We start from the raw sequence: 24,465 nt of genomic DNA, 5'->3' as shown, positions 1-24,465 counted from the left end.
GAGCTATTTTCACCTGAATGCTCAAGGTTTTTCATTCGAAGTCTCAGTTCAGTCTGTACCGCTCAGACTGTAAAATTTAGCCAAGAGCTATGTGCAAAACTGTTGTGACGCTTCCACAGACACTTTTAGTGTCAGTAGCTGCCACACCAGCTGACCACTGAGTCACCCTGGACAAATACAGGTCAAGACATAAACTAAACTGGATAAACTGGAACCGGCAGAAGTGCATTTTAGCAATTATTTTGGGGTGTGGACGCACAAAAGAACCAACAGTGTGAAAGAAATGTCATCTTTATGTGCGTAGTGGGGAGAAATCTGCAACAGCCAAGATTTAAGAGCTATAACTGGAAACAGTGAAATGTGCTCAGCTTGTCAGGCTGGAGGTTGTCAATCATTGTGAAGCCCCAGAAGATCCATGTTGATTTCCCATGAGGACACAATCCTGCTGCTGGTATGACCACAGTTTCATAAAGAACAGACTTAAAACAGGGGGGGTGCTGAAGCCATTTAATAATTTCTCTTTCCTTTAAGTGGGATGCTTTCCCTCCATCCCATCTAAGTCCTCCACCCCCCTTTTAATGGCATCAATGCATCCTCAGCCATGTGTCAGCAGAATAGGCTTTTAACTTTTAGCGAGGCTGCACAGAATGCCGCAAACCTCCTCTGAGTCTGATACAGAAAGTCTCCGTTTTGAAGACCTACAAGTTATTCAGTCATTTAAATTTAAAGTTTATTTGAGTTTCATATTTTTGCTGAGAGAATACGGCTTAAATTAACTCAAAATTGATTACATGAATGGTCTGGACCACCCAGACCCTCCGGGGTCCTAAAGGAGGGTTCAGTAAAGCAAATTTCTCTTCCCCTTTTGAGTTTTATAGAAGATACAAAGTTTACTCATAGATATGATCTTTTACAGTCACATTATTTCTCTCAAGTGACCCCAACCTTTAATGTTGAGACTATCTAACCCTTTGAAAAGCACCAGTCGTGAGAAAATCCTTGTGTGAAAAAAATAGCCCTCTTCCAAAGCCTGGAATTAACCTGTGATTTTTTTCTTCTTCTAAATATAAATAATAACTGTGGAATTATCCACTTTGCATTTGAATTTAGACTGATTAAGTATAGCTTCTTACTGGTTTATAAACTGGTTTGCCAAATTAAACCCTAAACTGTTAAATCCAGCAAGGAGAGGCAGCGACCTCTGCTCTGTCTTAACATTTTGCCAAGATAACGTGCTGCAGAAATAGACTGACTTACTACAAGTGACATAGCCAGTCTGAATCCCAAAATAACAGAGACCCCGTGGGCATGTTTCCTTCCCAGCGTGGTGTCTCGTTTACCATTGTACCCTGCTGTATTTAGACTGGGGCTCTGGTCTAATGTCACTGCTGCGGAGACAGCTGCCCCATCACAGCTTTACAGCTCAACTCTGCTCTGCTGATCCTGTCAGCTGATTGTGTTTTCTTGGAAGCTCAAAAATATAGTTCACAACAATACTACACGCCCTATTCATAGAAGTGGCTCAGTTGGGATAAACAGCTCCGTCCTGCTCTGATTCAAAATGTGCCTTACCCATGGTGGTAAATCAGAGGTGGTGAGAGCACATTTGGCACTTTGCTCCTCTTGCTCAAAGAAAGCTATTGCTCGGCTCAGTCGGTTTTGCTTTCCTCCTGTGTTCCTCCTCCACCAGAAAAAGATCACAAGTCCAATAAGCAGCCAGCTGAAACTGAACTCAAAATAACCAAGTGCGTAAATGGGGAAAATGAGCACAAATGTCTTAGCAAAGTGGACCCAGGTCTGGGTCAGCTCGCTGGTGGATGACGCCGGGGTATCGTCGGGTATGGTCGTCTCTGAGGGATGGGGAAAGTTGGATTGAGGTGGACTCGGCGCAGTGTGCCCGTTCTCCTTGGGTAAAGCTGGGCTAGTGTTTTGTGAATGGCTTCCTCGTACATCTGTCATGCTGTCTCTTGACATGTCACTGTGGCCTCCTCAGGAGAGTGTCCTTAAAATGTCAAAATGCGGAGTGTCACAGCTCCCATGTGCCAGCGGACCAAAGAAGTCTTCCTACGGGGATCCTGCTCTCACGTCGGTTCACCTGCACACCAGCCCATCGCCCCGGGAGGAACCGCTGTCGTTAACCGTCTTAGTTTCCACTCTGAAGAGCAGCTCGCGAAGACATTCCGCTGATTAAATCGGTCTGCTTGAGATAGTCCAGTCCACAGCTCTACTTACTCTGCCCACACACAGGGTGGGTATGACCATTTCCAAAAACGCACAGGCATCCAGTTGTGTGCGATCCCAGCGGCGTCTCTAGCGCTATGTATAAAGCGAAGACATCGCCATCTGGTGTTTACTAGAGGCAACTACATTATTATCACTTAGCGTCAAAGTCCAGTGAAACAGATATTCTTAAAAGTAAATATTTAAATAGCATCCTGCGTTGGCTGTATTTGAAAAAAATATATTTAATAGTGCCTCGCTAGCTTGTTAGTACAGTATTACCCTTAAACCCGAAATGATGAGCACTGATAAATCGCTACTTAGTCTTTATTGATAGAAATATGAACTCACATACAACTAGACATAACAGGGCAAAACAACTAACGATTATACGCGTTTGAAGCCCAAAACTTAAGATATTTCGCCAAAACAAAAATGTATGGACAGTATCTTCAGCCGCTGCCATGGCAACTGGCTGTTGATTTCAGCGATTTCTCTGCTGCGGATTGATACGGCTGTTGTCAAGCCGAGGTGACGCGTTCTCCTTGGATTCGGCAAACTGCGCCTGCGCGCTGGGTCTTAACCATCATGGCGGTGTCTCTACAAAAATAAGAGCTAATATTCGGTGATTGAAGACAACCAAGAAAAAAAACAAGCGCAAATGAGAACATGTACACAGATAAGGTACGTGCTTCAGCTCTGACTTTACCGTGTGTGAGCCAAAGCTGAGAAGTGTTTATTTTTAGTAGAAAAAGTCGTGTTCGCTATGAATGTTGTCAAACGCTATCTCAGAGAGTGACGTTATCCCGCTGACTTACATGGGTCTGGTTCGATATCATACAAGTTATATAAAATGGTGTCTTTCAATTAAAAATGTCATCAAATGAACCTTAAGAAACGTGTTTGTTTAGAAAATAACAAAGGAAGACACATGGAGACCTGCAGACCTGAGGAGACACATCAGGGTAAGTTGCAGAATTTTCTGATTCAAGCTCGATTTGTAGCAATTAAATGCAACAGTAGATGATGTAATCGTATTTTTATTGGTTGTATTTATTTATTCTAGGAGGAAGAACGTGGTGGTGACGATACCAGGAGGCGCGATGGCTATGATAGAAGGTACCGTGGTGGGGAATCCACTGAGAGACGCCATAGGGACCCAGAAAAGGAGTCTAGACGTGAGAAGGAGAGGCTCAGGGAAAGGGAGAGCACAGGGAGAGAGAGAAGAGATGAAGGGAAAAAAGACAGAAGGAAAGAGGGCTCACAAGATAGGAGAGCTGAGAGAGGAAATGAAAGGGAGACGACAAGGGAAAGGGAGAGATTTGTAGATGTAAGGAGGTATGGTGATGACTACAGAGAAAATAAGGAGAAGAGAAGAGACCTAGAGGAAAAACATGAAAGGGATAGGGATAAGGAAAGACACAGAGATAAGGAGAAAGAGAGGGTAAGGGACAGAGATAGACACAGGGAGGAAGACCGGAGTAAAAGGAGGGATGATGGAGATAAGGAAAGAAAAAGAGAGGAGCAGGACAGAGAGCTTAGGGATGATGGGGAGAGAAGAAGACACAAGGAAAGCAGGGAAGTAAGAGGAGCTCAGATAGAACAGCACCACAGGGAGGAGAAAGATCGGCATCGGGAGAGAGAGAGACACCAAAATGAATATGAAGACACAAGGAATGCCAAGGAAGAGAGACACAGAGACATGAAGCATTCGGAACAGAAAGAGGACAGAGGTAAACATACAGGAGTGTGCGTATTTAGAGTAGCATGTCCATGAGATGTTTAATGTTTGAATGTCTTTGATTTCAGAGTATAAAGAAGAACATAGAAAACGTAAAGAGGAGAGAGAACGGAGGCACAGAGAGAGAGGACATCATGTAAGCTTCTACAGTAATATTAATGTTCACGTATTTGAATTTTTAAGGAATGGCTTTGATTACATAGACCCTCTTGCTGGGATTTTCCTGCTATTTAGGAGGAGAAACAGAAGCACGACAGTGAATACAGAGAGCATCGAGGGGAAGAGATCAAACATCATCGTGCTGACAGAGAGCGGGCTGAGAGGGAACCCAAAGACAGAAGGTACAAAGAGGGAGAAGACCCAGGAAACAAACACAGGGAGAGAAGGCACAAACATGAAGCTGACGTGGAAAGGAAACACAAAGAGAGAAGGCACAGGGAGGAAGACGATCACAGAGACAAGAGATCATCATCTGGCAAGAGTCATGAGAGGAATGTGGTAGAAACAGAGGTTAGTTTGCGTGTAAATTTCCCTCATAGCTCTCACAACGCTGATGCATTACTATGGATTATCTGATTGTGAACCCTTTCCTTGCATTATATCCTTTCACAATATAGGAAGTTGACTTGGTTTCTGAGCAGTGGATACCTGCTGTGAAACATGAAGCAGACACAGAGGAGCCTGTAAGATGCTCAGTTTGGTTATAGCCTTCAAAGGCAACAAATGCACTCTTGCATGTCTTTGAACTTTTTTTTTTTTTTAGCATGGGGGTGTGTTTCTGCTTATTCCATTTATTTCACTGAACCTAAGGAATATTGTGTCTTGGCACCCTTTGTGGAGTATAATACATCAGCCTGACCTTTCTGTGCTTGCATGAGAACAAACCAGGTTTAAGCTCAGTCTGCAGCTGGTTTGTCTGTAATGCTCACAGTGAGCATTAGAGAGAAGCAGAGACACTATGTTGCATCATTTCTCCTAATAAACATAAAATATATTAAGTAGAATTTCCCATTTATAGCTATGTAACACAGACACGTATCATATGCAGTTATATTTTTTATTTGAATTTAGATATCGCTCTCTTTTTTCCTTCATACATGTGTTTTCATCCTTGTTGTTAAATTGTTGACAGGGTAGCTATTTGGACTTCTGAAACACTCTCTGTGATGCTGGTTTTATATCCAGTACTGACCTTTTGCCAGACAACATGATCAGTTGTGAAAAGTGTCACCATCACTCTTATCACATGCTTTTCTAGTCCTTTGTTGCCCGCTCCCAGCTTTTTTCAAACATGTTGCTGACATCAAATTCAAAATGAGTATGCATTTTTTTGATTGGGCTTAACTTTGAATGTTTTCTAACCGAACCACCTTTAATTACATTAACCATTTGGAAATTATTAGTATTGCATTCAAGTGTTTGGGAAATTGGTGTTAAAGCAACACGAGTCTGTGCACAAATAATCAAAGTTTCTTAAATGATTCTCCCACTTTATGCTTTCTGATCAACTCAGCAAGTTGTCAATGATGAAGATTTGGCTGACCAGGAATATGAAGACGATTTTGAGGTAATTACAGAGGCTGCTTTTACAAAATATGCCAGTTTTGATTTTAATTTCAGTGTTGTTTACACATTTCTTTTTGTGTTACTTTGGCATGCTCTAATCGATTTACATTGTAAGAAAATGGTGAGTGGTCGGTTCACGTTTCTTCTTTTAGGATCTAGCTTTTGTTCATCATGGTTATTTTTCTTGTTTCGAATCAAACGCGTTGCATGTGCTCAGTGATGAACGGGAATGCTCTATTTAAAGGATTATGAAGAGGATTTTGAGGAGCTGAATGAGAGCACTAATGAAGATGAGGACGAGAAGGAGCCATTGCATCCACAGGCGGGTGAAGCAAAGGAGGAGCTTTCAGCACAGCGGAGAAAGGAGATTGAAGCTATTCGGAGAGCCATGGATGAAGAGAATGAGAGAATTGGAACAACACAGTCCAGACAAAGTACAAGCAGAGAAGTGGAGGAGGAGAGGCCTAAATGGTCCAGAGGTATATTCTTACCCACAATAAATGTTTTAAGTGTGCTTCTTTCTTTGTGTATAACTGAAAGGCACACTCCTGTTAAATCCAGGGTATTTTGTGCAGGATTATCCTGGATTTAATGCATCATTACTGCCCTGTTTACAGACACTGAAAAGATCCAGAGTAGAGCCTCCCAACGCGGAAAGTTTATTGACTTCGTAGCTGCAAAGCAACGCGAAGTCAGCAAGAAAGTTGCCAGTAAGCAAAAGTAAGTTTATTTGCAGAAAACATATTATGTTAAATGGACACTTGTGGTCACTTAAGTAATACTTTTCACATAAGCGTAAAGCAACCTCGGGCAACCTGACAGTCTGTTTATTATTTAATTAAACCTTGAACGTATATTTGTTGCTGTCAACAGGAAGAGAAGTACAGAGCTGCTTCGTTTAATCGATCTGGATTTTTCCATGACTTTCTCCCTTTTGGATCTGCCGCCAGTCAATGAGTATGACATGTACATCAGAAACTTTGGAAATGCAAACACTAAACAGGTTAGCGATTATTTCTGTTGTCTCCTTCTTAATCCAAATTATAAAGAGAAACTGCATATGTCTTTATAACACGTGAGATCATCTTCTATTCTAGGCTTACGTTCAGTGTAATGAGGATAATGCAGATCGAGACATCCAGACAGAGGAAATAGAGATGTCTGAGAAGTGGACGCAGCATCCTCCGGAGCGCAGTGGAGCATGCGGGGGTAATAAAACAATAAGCTTCTGATAAGTTAAATGTGTAGGCTATATGGTGAGTTTATTAATAGAATTTCCCTGCACAGATCCAAACCTCTCTAAGGAAGCACGAGACAAACAGAGAAGTGAAATGAACTATGATTCACAGCGTCTGGCATCATTTCTGCGCTCAGCCTCACAGGTCTTTAAACTATTTGTTAGAACTGTATGCATGAAGAACTTTTTGTCTTGTTGTTAGTTCTCACTGCTGTCATTCCAAATCAAGGTCATGGTTGTCCTGCTGGAAGAGGATCAAGCTGAGAGAAAGTCCCTGGAGAAACTGAGCACTCAGTCAGACACGCTGTCTTTCAGCGATGGAAGTTTACAGCTCAACACTGAGTTGCCTTTTCTTTATGGTACAAAGTCCAACCAGAGAAACTCATTTTGTTTTTGTTTTTTACTTGTATCTCGCTGTATTCTCATTGCTAGTTAGTTGTTAATTGTCCTCTGTGGCTGCAGTAGCAGCCTTTCAAAAACTCAGACTAGATGTTCGTGTTTTGTCTTGTCAATTGCAGATCGTCAGATTAGCATGCTGCACTTCTCTCAGGTCCAAAAGCACACCATGCTGTCAGTTCACATGCCCACGACTAAACCCAGCGCCAAGCATCTTGACAGCTGTACCATCATCTGCATCTGGAACATCTGGGAGCCATCCAGGCCTCAGAAGATCCTTGTTTATGAGTCTGAGGTGACATTTACAACTTCTAGTATTCAGTTTTATACCATTTTTAGAGTTTGGTATCAGCCAATTATTAGACAATTGCAAATTGGATATTTAAAAAGTAATTTCAGACATGGGAGAAACACCATTCAGCCATTTAAGGAGTTTTGATATTGTTTGTACACCAAAGGGCACTCTTCAACTTCCCTGATGGCTGCACATTTGTCACAAACAATAACCACCAGTCAGGCAGAGCAGGAATGAGTAAAAGAATAAATACACATGACAAATATCAGTGAAACCTACGGAAGCTTGCTTCTGCCAATGAATAAAACGTTTTTTGCCAGCCGAAAGAAAAAATTTGGGGTTTTTATCTCAAGATTTCACCCTATTAACTCAAACTTCTGAAAAAAATGATGTACAATTGAGAAAATAAACAGAAATTTTAAATGAAAAAAAAAATCAGTGGCAGAAAAAATTGGTTCATGTTTTATGTCCCTGAAAGAAAGAAAAAATATCATATGATATATTCGAATATCGGATTTTGAAATCAACAAATCGGTATCAGTCTTAAAAATCCTGCGGCAGTCAGGCTCTATTTAGAGAGCATTAGTGTTTATCATGAATAAAAAGTAAGCTGTGTTAAACTGTAGCTATTTTTCTGCATCACTTAATCAGAGCAGCATAATCAGTCTTGAAATTCAGTGAGAAGCATCAGTGCTTTGCTTGCCCTCCAGAAATCAGCAATCAAATCAGGCTTGTCTTACATGTTGGTCACATCAGAAGGGTAATTGCTTGTTGTAATTGTTCCTCCTGCTTGGGTGACCGACGTACAGCAGTCCCGTTCCCTTCGTCCCACTACGTTCAAAAGTTAACACTGCATGACCTTTACTTTTCTAATAGATGTGAGGAAACCTAACCTATAACTCTCTTTTGTCTGCACATTGTCCCACATAAATATGTCTCACATTAACTTCAAATTTGGTTAAACTTCCTCAGCATGTACAATCTTGTTGTAAACAATCCAACACAAACCCCCATGGTTGTTTAACATATTAAGTTTTCATTAGAAAAATCTGTAAAGCCTCCATCAAACACTATTTACAATATTATGAAAAGACAGTAAGGTTGGAAAATAAACACTTGATTTGTCTCTACATGTCTAAATAGCGATATTTACTTTAGCTCTAATGAGGAATGTGAATCTGTCCTTTTACTGATGTTATTTGTGGACTTGGCATATCGCTTCTTAGTGAAACCAAAGCCACTGAACCTCTAACATCTACACTAATCCCCCGTCGTTTTCTTTGTTCCAGATCCAGTGTTGCTGTTTCAGCCCTGGAAAGGTCACGCTGGTGTTTGCAGGCACATCAGTCGGCTCTGTGGTGCTGTGGGACCTTAGGGAGCAGTCTAGTAACCACTATAGCTTAAAGATGGGGGAGGAAGAGTGGACATTCAGGCAGCCTACCTTCTCCACTGGTATGTCAGCAGAGAATTAAATTCCAGCTGTGCCAAATATATAAAAAACATTTTTCTTACATTCTTACACCTAACATTTGTTTCCAGACTGTTATTCATCTATTTATTTTAAGAATATAAAGCCCTTTGGTCTTACACAGTGACACATATTTCACTCTTTGCACCCCAATCTGAGGAAAAATGAATGTCAGCACTCCCCTGCCCTCTCTCACATAAACTTGAGAGGTTGATTGTTTTTTGCTTTGGTTTTTGAACTCGAGTTGTGCAACTATCTTCTTATTTGTCACCTTTTCAACACAGATGCAGTGTTGGCCGCCACAGGCCATTTCTCATCTGTGACCTCTGTAGAAGTTGTCCCCTCTGCACTAGCAGGGGAGCTGAGGGCAGACGTCCCACTGTTGGCATCCGAGGAAGGTATGAAATGATTAACCTGAGGTGTGAATGTTGCTATATGTTTTCTGCCATTCACGTTTCTTCATATTTTGCCAGGAAATGGGAAATAGTCACTCAGAGCCAAGGCATACCTCAGCCATGTATCCATGTTTCTCTTCCTTAAGAATGGCTTCTTGACAGCAGCTTTGCTTAGATCATTTCTAATGAAGCTACAGCAATCACCTTATTGATCACTTTGTTGGTGGAAAAATACTATTTTATACCTGTCAAACTGTGTTATGTTTAGAGTTTTTCATAGATTCGGCTAGAGAATCTAGCACACACTATTTGTTTTTCTGACAGGCAGCTACTAACAAAGTAACTAATTAACAATTAAAAATGGTTCTTTGCAACGTTGTCTGTTATGTGTAGACACAAGGCCAGTTGATCCATTGAGTTCGGAGGCTTTTTATGCTTCTATGATTCATAGGTCAGTGCTAAGTGGCTAAGCAAGCAAAAAAATCCCCTGAAAAGGGTCAGTACTGGGACAAGTACTGGACTGAAAATGAGTGAAAAAGCAGCCAATATCCAAAGAAAAGCTGTCCTTCAGAAAAGCCTGGAGCCTATTGCACTTTAAAAACATTACAAGAAAGTCTGGCTCCTTGGAAGCAAGACATACAGAAATGGAGAGTGTCCTGAGACTTTTGCACAGTACTGTTTATTTAATTAAATGATGTTCTTTTCCAATTGTAGAGTCATCAGGACTGTCATTCCAGCTGGCGTCTTTGGATGAAAGTGGAGTTTTAAATTTTTGGGTAGGTTGAGCAACTAAGTAGATTGTACATATTTTACATGTATGTTTTTTTTCTTTACAAGGAGCAGGAGTTGGGAGTGGGTTTTATTAGAGAGGTCATGGAGAGAGATACATGAATTGGAAAGTTTGGAAAGCCCACTGAGGACTACTGATGTTGTTTTAGATTCATTGTGGCTTGCATTTCTCCAGGATTTCCAATATGTCCATCCCAACTAAGTATTCATTGTTCCAATGATTCTACATCTGTTTTATACTGATAAAAGAGTCACTACAGGGCAGATGGGTGGTGCAATGACCAAAAGAAAACATATGCTAAACTAAGTTTAATAATGAGATTTTTGTGGGGAAAATAGTTGTTTCTATTGCTTCTGATCTTCAGTTCACTAAAATTCAGCTTTTTTGCCACTTGTTTCCTATCATTTTAACTCAGTGGTAGGGGAATCGGTTTCTGAAGTTTGGGGACTGCTGCACTGTAAAAATGTGAATTTCCTGTCATGATTTCCCCCATGTGTCCTTTAGGTGGTGGTAGAGCTCCCAAAAGGCAACGAGGCAGGCTCTCCAACAGATCTGGGTAAGGCAGTCACAGTATTTCTTTGAGTGGGCTCACCTTTCTGACACATGTGGCATCGCTTTCAGCCCCGCTTCTTTTTTTTTTTTTTTCCCTCTCCCCTCTTGCAGGCCTCCGGCCTGGCGGCAAAGTGAAGTTGCTTCACAGCTCGTCCGTCTTCGCTGCTGAGAGGTGAGACTAACAAATGGCTCATGACGATCATCTGTCACTGGCAGCCACAGGGCTTAAAATACACCGCAGAGTCTTTGCCCAGTGGAACACAGCTGTTATGTTTTGGTCACTCGATCCTGTTTGTTACATGCTGCATGCTCTTGATTTTGCCACCTCAACATTTGATGGAAACATACCTGCGGTCAACATCAGACATCACTCTGTCTTAACTGAAGCGTTTACTTTATTGTCTCTTGCCAATCTCTTGCACATACAGACAGCAACTTCCCAAAATGGCCCACCAATGTGATGCAGTGTTGTCTTCCAGTTTGTTCCGTTGTTGTTTGTTTGGGAGTAATCTAACCTCTGACCTCTTGTTTTATTTTTCCCCCCTCTATGCCTCTTTCCAAAGTCTCAGGGGGTCACCGCGAGATGTAGTTAAAACAGGGCCGCTGCACACGCTGCTTTTAAAATTCCTTCCAACAGACTCCAATCATTTCTTTATTGGCACCAACATGGTGAGCTTAATTCATGTAATTTCAAATAAATCCTCTCAAATATTAAAAAAATTATACTCCTGTAATATGTAGTGAAAGTGTACTAATGTCACTTGTGTGTAGGGGCTGGTCCACCATGGAACGAGTCACGGTTTGAAGGCACCCCCCAAATTTTACAGGTTTCGGGATGTTGAAGTGCAGCCTGTCGATGTCACCTCAATCCACTTTTCTCCCTTCAGACCACACTTGTTCTTGGTAAGAGTCATGCTTATTTACATCACATCTATTCTGGGAAATATGCATATTTGAGATTTAGGTGAGAAGACCACTTAGATTAGCTTAGATAAAATGAGTAGGGACAAGAAGTGTACCTGCAGCTCTAAAGCTCAAAAATGAACACATCATATCTTGTTATTGTAGGGTCTTTATGTCACAATATAAAGCACCTTGAAGCTACTCTGGTTATGATTTAGTGCTATATATACATAAAACTGACTAGAACTGTAAATTCAGTTTGTATAAAGAAAAAAGGTGGGTGAGTAACTGAATATGTTGAGTGACTAGTTTTGTAGAGAAAAGAAAAGTTTGGAGTTTCACAGGAATGGCATGCAAAGACTCAAGAAACAAAACCATGGAGACTTATACCACTGTAGCCTCGAAAGGGTATATTTCAAATATTCTCTGTCCTTGTTTCAGGTGGGTTGTGGCAATGGCAGCATCAGGCTGCATGCAGTCAGCCATGAGCAGCCTGTGGCACAGTGGAAGAACAGTACAGCTGGTGAACCGGTGGTCTCCCTGCAGTGGGCACAGACCAGAGCGACGGTCTTCTGTGTACTCGATGCTGCATGTAACCTCCACATATGGGACCTGTTGAAAGATGACACACAGCCTGTGGTCACTGAGAGAATGAGTGCTGACAGGTAATGCCACACACACGCAAGTGATAATTAAGCAAATTAGTTTATATTTGTCTTGATATGTGTTTTTTTTTTCCATTTTTTCCATTGTCAGGGTGACAGACATGGCTTTGTTTGGACAATCTGGAAAACAAAACACATATTCAGGAGTAGCACTGGCACATGAGTCAGGGAAAATTGAAATGCAGTATTTCAAAAGAAGTTTGACTGTGTCCAGCACTGCAGAAGAGGAGAAGCTGTTGGAGAGAATGACGACTGAAGCCTTTTGAAATGTGCTGTTTGTGAGAGCAAATACATCATTTTATAACCCTGTTTTCTGTTGCAGTTACTTTCTATAATAGAAGTCCTATTTTTTTGTTTTGTTTTGTTTTATTTGAGCCAATGTCACCACGCACTGAAACAAAATTTACATAGTTGTGAGAAGGATGTAGCTAAATACCAAAGATCTTCCACATTCATTACCATAAATATAGTATATAAAACATATGCACATTTGCTGATGTAAATATTTCTACTTTTTGTTTACATGGAATATTTCTATGATGTTTCATTTTATATAATAAACTATATAAAGCTGTGCTTGTTTTGTTGAATGGTTTGGTGAATTTTTCCCATGGAGAGTGAAGTGCTTAACCTCCTGCAAACACAAACGAAACCAACAAATAATTTCAATTTGATTGTATTTTATCTTTAAAAAAACTTGAAATTGGCTAAGAAGCAAAATTTAGAAGAATTAATAATAAAAAGTTTCTTTTGCTTTTGAAAGGGTGCGATAGGAAAAATAATGTAAAAAAAAAAAAATCACAATATTTTGATTTGGTTGTAAATTTTCTGTTGAAAATATTATTTCCAAAATATCAACTTAAAAGTAGCAAAAATGATCATAGCTAAGTCTAAAAACTGCTGCTGCGATCAATAAAATTAGAAGTCACCAAGTCCTGATGGGAGACAACACACAGTGGTTGAGAACAACAGGGGACTGACACCCTGACATTTGACAAGCAGAAGTGGCCTAAACCAGATGTGGCAGAGCATATAAGAAAGGTAGACTAACATGATATTGACGTGTTATAAGCTCTATCAGGGTCTTATGCTTCAGAAATTCCTCTTTGTCTCCAGGCAGTCCACTTTCAGCACCTGGAGCGCTGGTTCATTCATGGACTCTTTCAGCATGGAGCACAATAATCTCTTCTCATGGTGTGTATGAGGTAGTGGCCAGTTAATTAGGTATAATATAATGTACTGTGGAAGGTGTGAATAACATTAAGGTTAATAAAAGTTGTATGATTGAAGTCATAGGGGTGGTTTTGTAAAACAGAGAGACGTGAAATTGAATTATAATCTATGGCAGATTATTTTTGCAGTACCAAAACTTGATTTGAGGTAAGATCAGTAAATTTTTAAGTTGCATTTTTCCAGTCATTTGGCTGACGAGTCTCTTCAGAATAACTTGTGGTAGTAATGACTGTGTTATCCTCATGTAAGTAAATAGAGACAACAGAACTTTAAACACCTGTCAACATAATGTAGTCCCTCGCAACAGTAACTCAAATTAAGTCATTTTTATGTATATAGTTCTAACTCATAACAAGGTGCTTTACACTGTGAGTTAAAGATCCTACGATGTTAGAAGGGAACAAAATCCAACAACAACAAAACTGAACATTTTGATGTGAGCAAAGATGAAATTTCGTGAACACCTGTGTTATTTTGCAGTAGATTGATAAGGTAGATTGAGACTGACATCTTTCAAACTTTCATGATGAATTTGTCCACTCCCCACTGGATGCGACAGATGACTGCCCCTTCCTGAGGCTGGTTCTGCTAGATGTTTGTGCCTAGTAAAAGAGTTTCTCCTTCCCACTGTAACGAAAGTGCTTGCTCAAAAGGGGTCATCTGATTGTTGGGTTTTCTCTGTTTTATTGTAGGATCTTTACCCTACAATATAAAGCCCCATGATGCAACTGTTGTTGTGATTTGGTGCTATATAAATTCAACTAAAATGAATTGAATTGAATTTTTGAACATAAATATTGACAAATTGTGTTTTACAGTGATGTCACTGCAATCACGTACTGCATTCAGCTGGACTGTTTGATGATTGCTCTCCGTGACCTGTCCATCAAGGTATGGAGTTTAAACTGGTGGCCACATAGGACCCTTTTAGGCCATAAAGGTATATTATGACTGAACTGCTCCATATATCTACTTCTGCCTGTCTCTGATTGGTTATCAGTTTAATTTTCTTACATTTCTTGTCTGTTGTTTTTGTCTTTACATGTGGTAAATTCCTTGTTTTACCGCTCTGGATTAAGGATGCTAATATCTTCCTCAGTGGATGGTACCATCTGCCGCTGGGATCTGGATGAGTGTAATGAAACTGACTGCATCCATACAGATCAGAAAAGCCCTCCATTGTGTTAGAAAGTACTAGAAGAGAAGACACCTTCATCTCTTTTTCAAACCAGGGGTTGCACTTCTGGACCATCAGAAGACTGTACACCATCCACTCAGAGGTGATGAAGGCTCCCCCTTGAGACAAATTAAAGTCCCGTCAGTTGCTGCTCCTTACCCTATGCAAGTCCTTCTGCATCAAGGGGGACAGAAATATCACTCTTGTGGCTACAGAAACTGGAGCAGTGTTGACCTCTTTCAAGGCAAGGAACAGGATTTTGTGTGGTGACTACTGCCTGCACGAAGAGATTCTGTTGGCCTTGACTGAGGCAGTCGCGGTGCTTCAAGCCAACACACTAAGTAATCAAATCACTTTGATGGAGGAATGGAAAGGCAGAGGCGAGGGACCCTGGAAGGACATGGAACGCTTGATGGAAAATGATGATGCAGGTACTCTGACGATCCCTGGCCCAGCTTGGCAATATACAGCTATGTGGCAGACACAGAGAGAGCTTGAGAGCAGTGGAGGAGGTTACAGGAGAAGAGGGGGTGCAGTCTCAGAGACAAGGCAGCACTCGATGACCCAAAGAACAAGTGAGCATTGTCAGTCCAAAGAAAATACTTGATGGTGCTACAGGAACTCCGGGATTGCCAGAAATCAAATATATTTCTGTGTCTGAGACAGGTGTTTGATCTTTCTTGGTAAAAGGGGAGGCTGTGTGAATAATGAATAATGGAAAGGTGTTATGCCGGATGCCAGCACACAACGGTCAGAGAGTCACCACCGTGCAGGTGGATGTCAACAACAGCTACCTCCCCTCCATAAGTATTTACAAATGCAATGCCTTTTTGAATAATCATCACTCATTACCTGATGACTGTATCCCAAATGCCAAGGTGAGGACTTGACATTGGTGGTCTGGAAGGTTAATCCCTACATCCATTTACTTGAGGTCATTTACTGTGACCTCAATTGCTTTAATGTTTTTGACTGCTAGTGTAAGTGGTTAACTACAGTCCCGCTTTCATTTCCACACCACCAGGAACATAGCAGCTATCTCTACCTGAGCAGTAACACTAAGTGGACACCCCCGCCATTCAGTGTGGTTGAGATGCTCAATTATTTCTGCTCTGTGCAAAAGGACGAGCACAACAAACCCAGAAATGCCACACCTCCTAGTCGCAAAAACACAGTGCTTTTGCCTATTTATGACAGGTATGTGAAATTAGTGCACATATTAGTTTCACTTCTTCACTGTAAGCTAAAATGTTTCATTTCTGATTTTTTATTTTAGTAGATTTCAACCAATTCTTTGCCTAGGAGAAACATTCAGCATGTTCAGAATACGGAGAATGCCAGCTGAGTTGTTACTGAACTTTAACAAAAATTTCTCATTAAATGGGGAGATTTACAATCAGAAAATAACCGTCTAATGTTGATCGTCATTCAGGTTGAATTCTGCCTCCCGTGCGACATTGTCCCTTCCTCATGCAGTTCCCCAATTTCATCACTTTGCCGTTACCTCGAGTGACTCTCGGCCCGTTTCATGACTGCTCAGAAGAAGACTGATGGAAGGTCTCGACTCAGTCCTACTTTATTCAAGAGCAGTCTTGGGTAGAGTACTACAGATGATGCCTTTCAATCTGTAACAGACTGTAACAACCCCATTAGGCTCAGTAACCCACCTTTGTTGTAAATCAATTTCCAACAGCCGAATAAAATCCTTGGCTTCATAAGTGATTTATTCTGACTTTCAGTGTATAAGTGCATCTGTGATGCACATAAGGCTGATTTGGCACACTTATTTCTTAATGCTGGTGACTGAAAAGATTTCATTAGAAATATTTTTAAACAAACATTCAAGGAACACAGTAATGCGGCTTCGAACAGCAGAGACGCAAGACAGCATGACTTAGTGACTACAAGAGGTACAAACATGATGATGTAACAGGATAGTAAGCAGTAACTATCCTGTAGTTTTGGTTGCACATACATCTGCTGATCAGACACTATGTGAATGAATTGTATACAAAAGTATTTTGCTGCATCCCAGCTGTAACCTGATTATTAAAACGCCAGTGATCACCCGTACAAATCCTGCACTGACTTATGCTGTACTAACATTTATAAAGTACAACAAGCAAATCAATTAAATTAGTGCAGCAGCTTCTGACTGACTGACAGATTAGTGTCTGTCACCTTTCAGCAGAGGTTATCACCTCATCCTGTACATTTATTTAGAACAACCAAAAGTCAAGAGGAGGGAAATTCATCTGAAGACCTGCACTTGTTGATTTGGTGGCTGAGAAATCTGGAAAACCATCAGCTAACCTGCTGACTTAGGCAGAAACATCCAATTTTCTGATGTAACCAGAAGATATCTGAGGAAAGACTTCCATTTCAGTCTCCTGGTCATCGTTTATGATTGCAGCTAAATGTTTTTTTTTTTTTTTAATTAACAAAAAGTGAGCTGTTTGTTTGACAACAAATGGATGCATTTCAAAAATACAGTCCCTCTTTTGCTCTCTACATGGACTCTTTACCTGCACTGAATCAAAGACTCGACAAACGCCACTGATCTTAAAGCTACTAAAAATTTTGACCCTTGCCACAGAGTCAGCATTTTTATGTCCATATCTCTTTAGAGAAATTAGTGGCTGAGTGGCAACAATGCAATCCCTTTCCTCAAACCCAGACACTTAAGATTACTGGGCCTTGGTGGATATCTGTATTTTACTGAGTAATGTCTTGCTACCTTCATTTGCCTGTTTTGGACTGAAAAAGCTTAATTGTGTTACATTTTCCATAAGACTAAGTGACAAGGAAAAGGCTATTTAAAATTAAAAAAAAAAAGAATACCTAACCATTTCTCAGGTGACAGTTCGATTGTTAGGCTTCTGTACATTGCTAAGGTTTGTCCGTGAACAAGCATAAGAAGCACCTCTGCTTTATTCCCTTTATTCCACCATGTCTTTATCATAATTCAGCAAGTCACAGGTCAGAAAGATGTCAGAGCGTCCACTGTCGATCAGAACCCTGTTGAGCTTGTTGCTGGTCAGGTTGATGTCTGAGGTTTCATCTAGAGGCCAGTCTAAGAGCTGAGCACTCGAGGGCAGGTCAGGAAGGCCTGGCTGGTAGTCCTCCAGGGGGTTGGGGTACAGTAGCTGTCGTAGGGAGGGCATTCTTACAGCCATCTTCACCAAGTCCATGAGACCAGCCATGGAGAGCGGGTTCAATGCCAGAGCCAAGCTCTTTAGGGCCCGGCAACCTCCTAGTGAGGGCAACAAGAGCCCCAGCAGGCCATCAGTCAGACCACAACCGCTTAAAGACAGGTGCTGCAGGCTGCCCGAAGCCTGGGAGAGGAGGCGGCGAATGGAAGGCAGAGTGTTTTCATCCAGACGGTTTTCGCTTAGATCCAGCTGCTGCAGCGTGGAAGTGTGATGACTGCAGGACAGATAGGCAAAGTCAGCTGGACTCAGGGACAAATAGGGGAGCTCCAAGATCTCTAGAGGCTGAGGCAGCGAGCTGTATCAACAGAAAAGAAGAAGAAAACATTTAAATAATGTCACCTCATCAAACACTTTAGGTTTCATTGTTTGCGTTCTAGCTTTAATGGCATTATTTTAAAGATGTCTGCTCATTTGCTTTGAAATAGTGACTTATTACATAGGCAAAATGCTGATCTTGAATAACTGGTTAACTTAGTTAATCTGTTATAGGTTTAGTTTTTAAACTGTAATGAAATTTAGAAAAGTGCCAATGGCATTTTGAAAAATCCCTGACTTTGTGTTTGTCAATGGGTTAAATGCAAAATAATGTAATGAGGTAAACAGGCCATACCTGAGCAACACACGGAGCTGACCAGGCAGGCGCAGTGCAGTGAGGCTGAGGTGTCGCAGTTCCTGCAGGCGTGCCAGACCCTGCGACAGCTCCGCCAGTGCCTCTGACTGGCTGGGATGGACTCTGCGAAAATCCAGGTTACAGTAGTGCAGGCGAAGGGATTTTAGTGCAGGAAATGTGGAGAGCAGAGGCAGCAGTTCAGCCAAGCCAGCCACCCCAAGACTGCTGTAGCGTATGTCAACGCCCAGAAGTCCTCTGCGGGGGAGCAGGTCTAGCAGGGTTCTGATACTTGGCACTGCAATCTCTTCCACACGCAGGTATCTGCACTGAAGCTTTAGAGGTCCAGATGTCCTTAGAGCCGAGTGAACACGCTCCCAAGAGCGGCCATTAACAAAAAGATCAGCTCTCACATGCACCACCACATCACGATCCATCTCTTTTTCTTCAGTCTCCCTCTCACTGCTCCCTAATACTGTCCTCCCTCTTTTCCTCTCCATCTCCATCCTCCTCCTGACTCCTTTACTTAGGTCCTCTTCACTCACAGACCCTGAAGATTCAGTCCTCTCACCAACATTGCTTGACTCATTACTGTTTAGTTCCCCATCTCTTTTCTTCTGTCCCCTCTCTCTTTTTAAATCCCTCTCTCTTTCCAGAGCTGAGATCCGTTTTCTCTCTTGGTCTCTTTTTTTCCTCTGTTCCCTTCGTGTCCTTTGTGGCCTTCTTGTCCTAACGCTGGCCTTAAGGACCATGGTGCAAAGAGCTACTGTCAGAGACCAGCCTCCCATCGGGTCCCCCATTCCTCCTTCATCTCCTTGCACTCCACAGAGGTCCAAGACTTCCAGTGAACACCTTGATGACAAAGTTGATATGTTACTCCCAGAAACAATGCTGATATTAGATATCGTGATTCAAACTACTACTACTCACCTGTGGTCTGTCAGTCCTCTAACCACAGCAAGCAACATAGACTGAATACAGAGTCGATTTGGCGCAGTTTGTCCCTGTTTCCTCCGACCTCCGACCCGCAGTGTGAGCTCAGGCCACCGCTGCACCAGCTCACCCACAGCCAGCGGTCTGCAGGTGGAGAAGGCGGCCTCCAGCAGTGCTCTGTACAGATCTTTGGGCATCCACTTCAGCCAGGAGTGCGACGAGCTGTGGTCACGAACCACCTCCTTGGCACAAAGACTCACCAAGGAAAGCACCATTTCAGCACAAAGCTCCTTTAGACTTCAAAGAGGGAACTGGTGCGAAGCATCTTAGAGTCAACTAGCTGATTTAGCTCCAACGCTAGGATTAATTTTATGACAGGAACTTGACACCGTCTAATAAAGCCTCCAAAAAAGATTTTACAGCATCACTTGACAGCTACTGTTACACTACTGATAGTAAAAACTTGCCAGGACGACTGAAAGCTCCCCGCAGCTGACAAATTTAACGTTCGGATGTAAGGTTAGCTAAAACTGCTGCTAACTGTTTACAATTACAGTTGAGGCTGACGCAGGCTTGTGACGTAGCACGCACAGGAGAAACGTCAGTGCTGTAGAGTTTTAAGCGATGACTGTAGACCGACCTTTATCAGCAGACCTACTACGGTGGCATATTAGGGCAAACTGCAACTAATATTAAATAAAAATAATAGAACAGGCGAGGAGGTTAAAATTCATTTAAAAACAAAAACAAAAAACAATTACAACTCAGATTAAAGTTCTAATTTTCTTGGGCAAAAATCTAAAAAAATACATATTATTTTTAAAAGGTCCCTGACCTTAAAGTCATGAACTAAGAATTAAACAGGGAAAAATGCACAACACAGTTATAAAAGTGGCAGGTACACATGTATGTGAATTTAAAAAACAAAAAACAACAACAACAAAAAACCCAACCCAAAGACATAGAAAACAATACAATACATAATATAGTTCAGATTTGTTGCATAACATGATTGCGTTTGATGCACATAAATGCCATCCAGCATTTAACAGCTTGTTTTCTTCTGAAAGGCCAGTTTCATGACATTTTTCCTATAAAGTTTGGACGACAATATGGTAATTTAGGTTTATATTCCATAAGTATTTATTTATTGCTAAATTTAAGTCTAATTATCCATCCATCCTCTTCCACATAGAAACCCAGACCTCCCTTCTCCAAGCCACCTTCTCTAGCTTATCCAAGGGAACACTTCCCAGGCCAGCCAAGAGACATAATCCCACCAGTGCCCTAGGCCTACCCCAGGGCTTCCTCCTGGTAGGACATACCCAGAACACCTCACCCCAAGAGGCATCCTAGTCAGAACCATCTTAACCTCAATTTAAAAGCAGAATAATGCACTGCAAGTTGCAGCATGTGTGCTGTAATGAAGTTAACCTTGCAAATTGAAGCACTAGTTTTATTTTACTAGGATTCTTTTTCAAATGTAACCTATAACAAAGTTGCAGTATTGATCTGCTCATAGGTGATACTCGTGGGAAATTCTTTTAACATAGGGTTCAATTTTAGTAAGTCTCCACATGAAATACTGGCAAAGCACCATCATTGTTGACAAATTTCTTGCAGCTCAGCAGGAATATGCTGTTATTATCAGCAGGGACTTGTGATATATAGCCACAAAAGGAATTTCTGATCACTTCAGAATTGGTGAGTTCAAGCCTGTGACACTTCGAATAAATGTTTGTGTTTTTTTCAATTGCATAAGGAACACGCGTAATGCCTGACTACCAGATAGTGTTTTCTGCTGTAAGATTACTATTTAAGTCACTTAACTTTTCAAGCATTTTTAACTCCCTCATAATTTTTTTTAAATACAGGAGATAGAGAGAGCTTATTTCAAATGTTAGGATTCATGACTAGGAACCACTACACTATCCAGCCACCAAGTACAGCAGATAGAAAAGTAACATTTTCAGGTCTGAAAAAGAGAAATGCAAAAAGACCTGACATGCAAAACAGAAGGAGTAGATATTGGAACATGGAAAGATAAAGATGGAAGACTAGGACACCCAGAAACACAAAAGGGAACTAACCATCTTGTAACCATTACCAAAATAAACCAGGAAGACAGCTAACAGAATGGGAGAACCACAACTAACTTGGAGACTAAGCCAGAAAAGGAAAGATAAGGGAGGCAGAAATGTATAGGGACTCAGGGAATAAAATACAAACCAAACTGAAACCATGAAGAGAACCATGGAGCCATAAGAAAAAAATACAAAACTCAAAACTCTGGGTCCAGGACCCAAGGACCATGACACCAAAGGTGGATCTAAATTGGCTGTAGATGTGAGTGTGAATGGTTATCTGTCTCTCTGTTAACCCTGTGATAGATTGGTGATCCGTCCAGGATGTACAACGCCTCTCATCCCATGACAGCCAGGATAGATTCCTGCCTAAGAGGAAAAAACCTGATGGATGTTTGGAACGGTCCTTTTTACCAGTAATTCTGAGCATCAGTGCTTCGAGATATACCATAGAGTCAACAGGAAAACACTAATATAACAAAAATGAGCAATGGTATGGTGGATGTTTTATGTATTTTCAAAAATTTATTTTGGGTCAGCAGTCAAAAGTCATATCGCCATATGAGACTTGGCTATTGGTAAGTTATAGCACATCGATGGTCTCACTTTCCAGTCATAAATCTCTTTGTATCAAAATAATTTGCTGCCATATTTATATTTTAACACGTGTATATATTGCTTATATGAAGAAGCATTTGATCAGAATCCATTAGACTGATGAAAAAAAATTAATGGTAAAGTATAATATTTCATTCTAGAATTAAAGGAGGATGATGTACAAAGTAGAAAAATACTTGAATATCAAACCTGATCTTTTCTTGTTTTCTTGTTTTTTCTGTCATTTGCACATAACGATCCCCAGATTATTCTGTCTTTCATCAAATATGAGCTATAAATCCATTTTCTTTGATTTATTGTTCAGAGTTGTAGATGATATTTATCTTGTTTTGGGTGCACTCGGCCTTCTAGCAGAGGTGTCCAAAAATGTGTACAAACTGAAAAATAGTTTTCAGCCCAGTGATAAAAGAGGCCTGGAGTGAGTCACCATACAGTGCTGGTGCTCAGGCTGATAGTGATACATCACAGAGTCTGTGCTTCAGTAACTTCTAATAGAGTCCACACTGTACCTCAACAGATTCAGTAGAATAAGTCAATAAGAGACCAAGCAGTTAAAACGAGTACAAACAGAAGCTGAATGGATCTTGAGCATGAATTTATGGACCAGGATTAACAAAAACTTTTTTTTAAGTGTAAAGGGTTCTGGGTATTGGAGCTTAAAAGCTTAAGCGGACTTTCAATAAGCCATTGGATCAAGCTTGATATGGTCCAGACTTGCAAACAAATGGTGTACATTGGAAGTTTTTCAAAGGCAACCTTATAGAAAAAATAACACATACCTCTCAAATCTTTCAGGCTGTGAAGCCCTCCCACATTTTTCAGTTAAGATTCACTGGTGAGTTCTAAAATCATCATCTGTAATATGCCCGAGGGAAGATCGATAAACAACATTCAGGGGCTTCAGAGTGAGAACAGGGGACTACCAAAAAAATCACTATTATCCAAAAAGCAGAGAAAAACATCATCAACTTCAATTCATCAAACTCTCTTTGTGTGGATTTAAATGCATAATGCACATTTGCGCAAAGTACTCCTCTTTCTCAGTGTATAATCCCATCTTACTTTGAAGCAGCCTGCTTTGTATCCAATACAGGAAATCACATACAGTGCACTATAGTGTGAATAATCACAGGTTTTAACATGCATCACAGATCTTTGCGAAGCAACACCTGCCAGTGTCCTATTCTAGAGTCACTGCATCATCTTTCCCTGACTAAAACTGAAATGCGAGATGAGAAAGAAAACAATTTAAGCTCTTTGCATTTTACCAATTAAATAAATATGAATTTGGCACAGACTAAGAAGTGATGCTGTACAGCTGTCTATGAAGGAGACAGCTTACAGGTATTCAAGTAAAAAACATTCACTTCCACTCTCACTTTGCACAAAATGTGTACAAAGTATCTACAGCCCCTTGAAATGCTGTAAATATTAAATCTGTGGGACTAATAAAGGCCATCTTATCTCTTATCCAAAAACACAACTCACATTTAATTTGTGCTCAAGGACCTGAAACGAGAGGATAAGCCAGTAGATGGCGCTAAATGATAATGGACGAGGAGTGCTCTTGATTTCAACAGGAAATAAACATCCTTATCTGTACAGTCCTCGTACATAAAAATATAATATAAAACAAGACACATCGTTAACACAAGTGTTAAATATGTTTTTGAGTTTAACACAGAAATCAACTGCTTTCAATTAGTCTTTCACGCGTGCTCTTTTTATTTTAAAGTTCTCACTGCGTGACTTTTTGCAAAACCTCACTCAACCATTATTACATCACCGTGACTGTCCTGCTCTGTGGAGCTGATGCCACATCTGTAGAGCTGTTTCTACTGTTAATTAAATGCACTTTAAGCTGCTGGTGGTTCAGGTAAAAGTGTAAACCTCAGTAGTGCTTCTGTTCGATACTGATTAGGATGAAGATGAAGATGAATGTTGTGTTAGTAATTTTATGGTGCATGCAAAGAGCTCAGATTTTCCTCTGCTCACTCGGGCTTTAAATGCATTTCTCTGCTGTAATTGATGCTTTGTTTGTGAAAGTAATCACTCTGCTTTGTTTAGAAAGGGCACGAGTATGCACAGCTATTAATATGCTCGAAAATCACACAAACACACACATACACACACAAAAAAAGCTTAAATCCTTTCAGATGACAGCGAGGATGTTTCCCCCCCGTCTCGTTACTCCTCCTCCCTTTGATATAAAACAGCTCCTTCATCAAGTTTAAAAAACTTGATGAAATAAGAGTGATTTGGATGATGACTCCTCTCCTCCCATGCAAGACTGCCACAATCTCCTCAGCTAATGTCTTCAGCTAATGACTTGAACTAAACACAATTGCAAAAAGTGTCATTGTGTTCAAAAAG

The 24,465-nt window shown here is 40.8% G+C and overlaps 3 protein-coding genes across 8 annotated transcripts in view; 1 reads left to right on the top strand and 2 right to left on the bottom strand.

The window, feature by feature from the left end:
• esyt2b (extended synaptotagmin-like protein 2b) overlaps positions 1–2,567 on the bottom strand; it is a 38,800-nt gene extending 36,233 nt beyond the window's left edge. For all 4 annotated transcript variants that reach the window (XM_005448932.4, XM_013277448.3, XM_005448933.4 and 1 more), the window contains exon 1: positions 1,573–2,567. In XM_005448932.4, the coding sequence (XP_005448989.1) occupies positions 1,573–1,974 (402 nt within the window). In that variant the 5' untranslated portion in view covers positions 1,975–2,567. The remainder of the gene's footprint in view (positions 1–1,572) is intronic.
• Positions 2,568–2,705: 138 nt separating this feature from the next.
• Positions 2,706–12,804, top strand: dync2i1 (dynein 2 intermediate chain 1). Of its 3 annotated transcripts, XM_025910187.1 has the most exons (24): positions 2,706–2,904; positions 3,132–3,185; positions 3,287–3,953; positions 4,030–4,097; positions 4,196–4,471; positions 4,579–4,644; positions 5,475–5,528; positions 5,643–5,648; positions 5,772–6,006; positions 6,145–6,247; positions 6,401–6,530; positions 6,625–6,736; positions 6,815–6,909; positions 6,994–7,123; positions 7,283–7,455; positions 8,745–8,907; positions 9,208–9,321; positions 10,033–10,094; positions 10,613–10,664; positions 10,772–10,832; positions 11,224–11,329; positions 11,432–11,563; positions 12,005–12,228; positions 12,320–12,804. In XM_025910187.1, the coding sequence occupies exons 1-24, from the start codon at positions 2,890–2,892 to the stop codon at positions 12,492–12,494; spliced, it is 3,273 nt and encodes a 1,090-aa protein (XP_025765972.1). In that variant the 5' UTR covers positions 2,706–2,889; the 3' UTR covers positions 12,495–12,804. The 3 variants fall into 3 exon arrangements, with proteins under 3 accessions (XP_025765972.1, XP_025765973.1, XP_005448987.1); XM_025910188.1 differs by lacking the exon at positions 4,579–4,644; XM_005448930.1 differs by lacking the exon at positions 5,643–5,648.
• Positions 12,805–16,341: 3,537 nt separating this feature from the next.
• On the bottom strand, positions 16,342–20,079 carry si:ch73-174h16.4 (leucine-rich repeat-containing protein 14). The gene is made up of 3 exons (XM_005448934.4): positions 19,388–20,079; positions 18,461–19,309; positions 16,342–18,145 (listed from the first exon to the last, which is right to left on the bottom strand). Exons 1-3 carry the CDS (start codon positions 19,663–19,665, stop codon positions 17,578–17,580), a joined length of 1,695 nt encoding a protein of 564 aa, XP_005448991.1. The 5' UTR covers positions 19,666–20,079; the 3' UTR covers positions 16,342–17,577.
• Positions 20,080–24,465: the final 4,386 nt, after the last annotated feature.

The sequence above is a fragment of the Oreochromis niloticus genome, linkage group LG9 (assembly GCF_001858045.2).
Source record: "Oreochromis niloticus isolate F11D_XX linkage group LG9, O_niloticus_UMD_NMBU, whole genome shotgun sequence".
Taxonomy (NCBI): Eukaryota; Metazoa; Chordata; class Actinopteri; order Cichliformes; family Cichlidae; genus Oreochromis; species Oreochromis niloticus.
The sequence above is the reverse complement of the archived record's forward strand: the minus strand, read 5'-3'. Positions and strand labels throughout refer to the sequence as shown.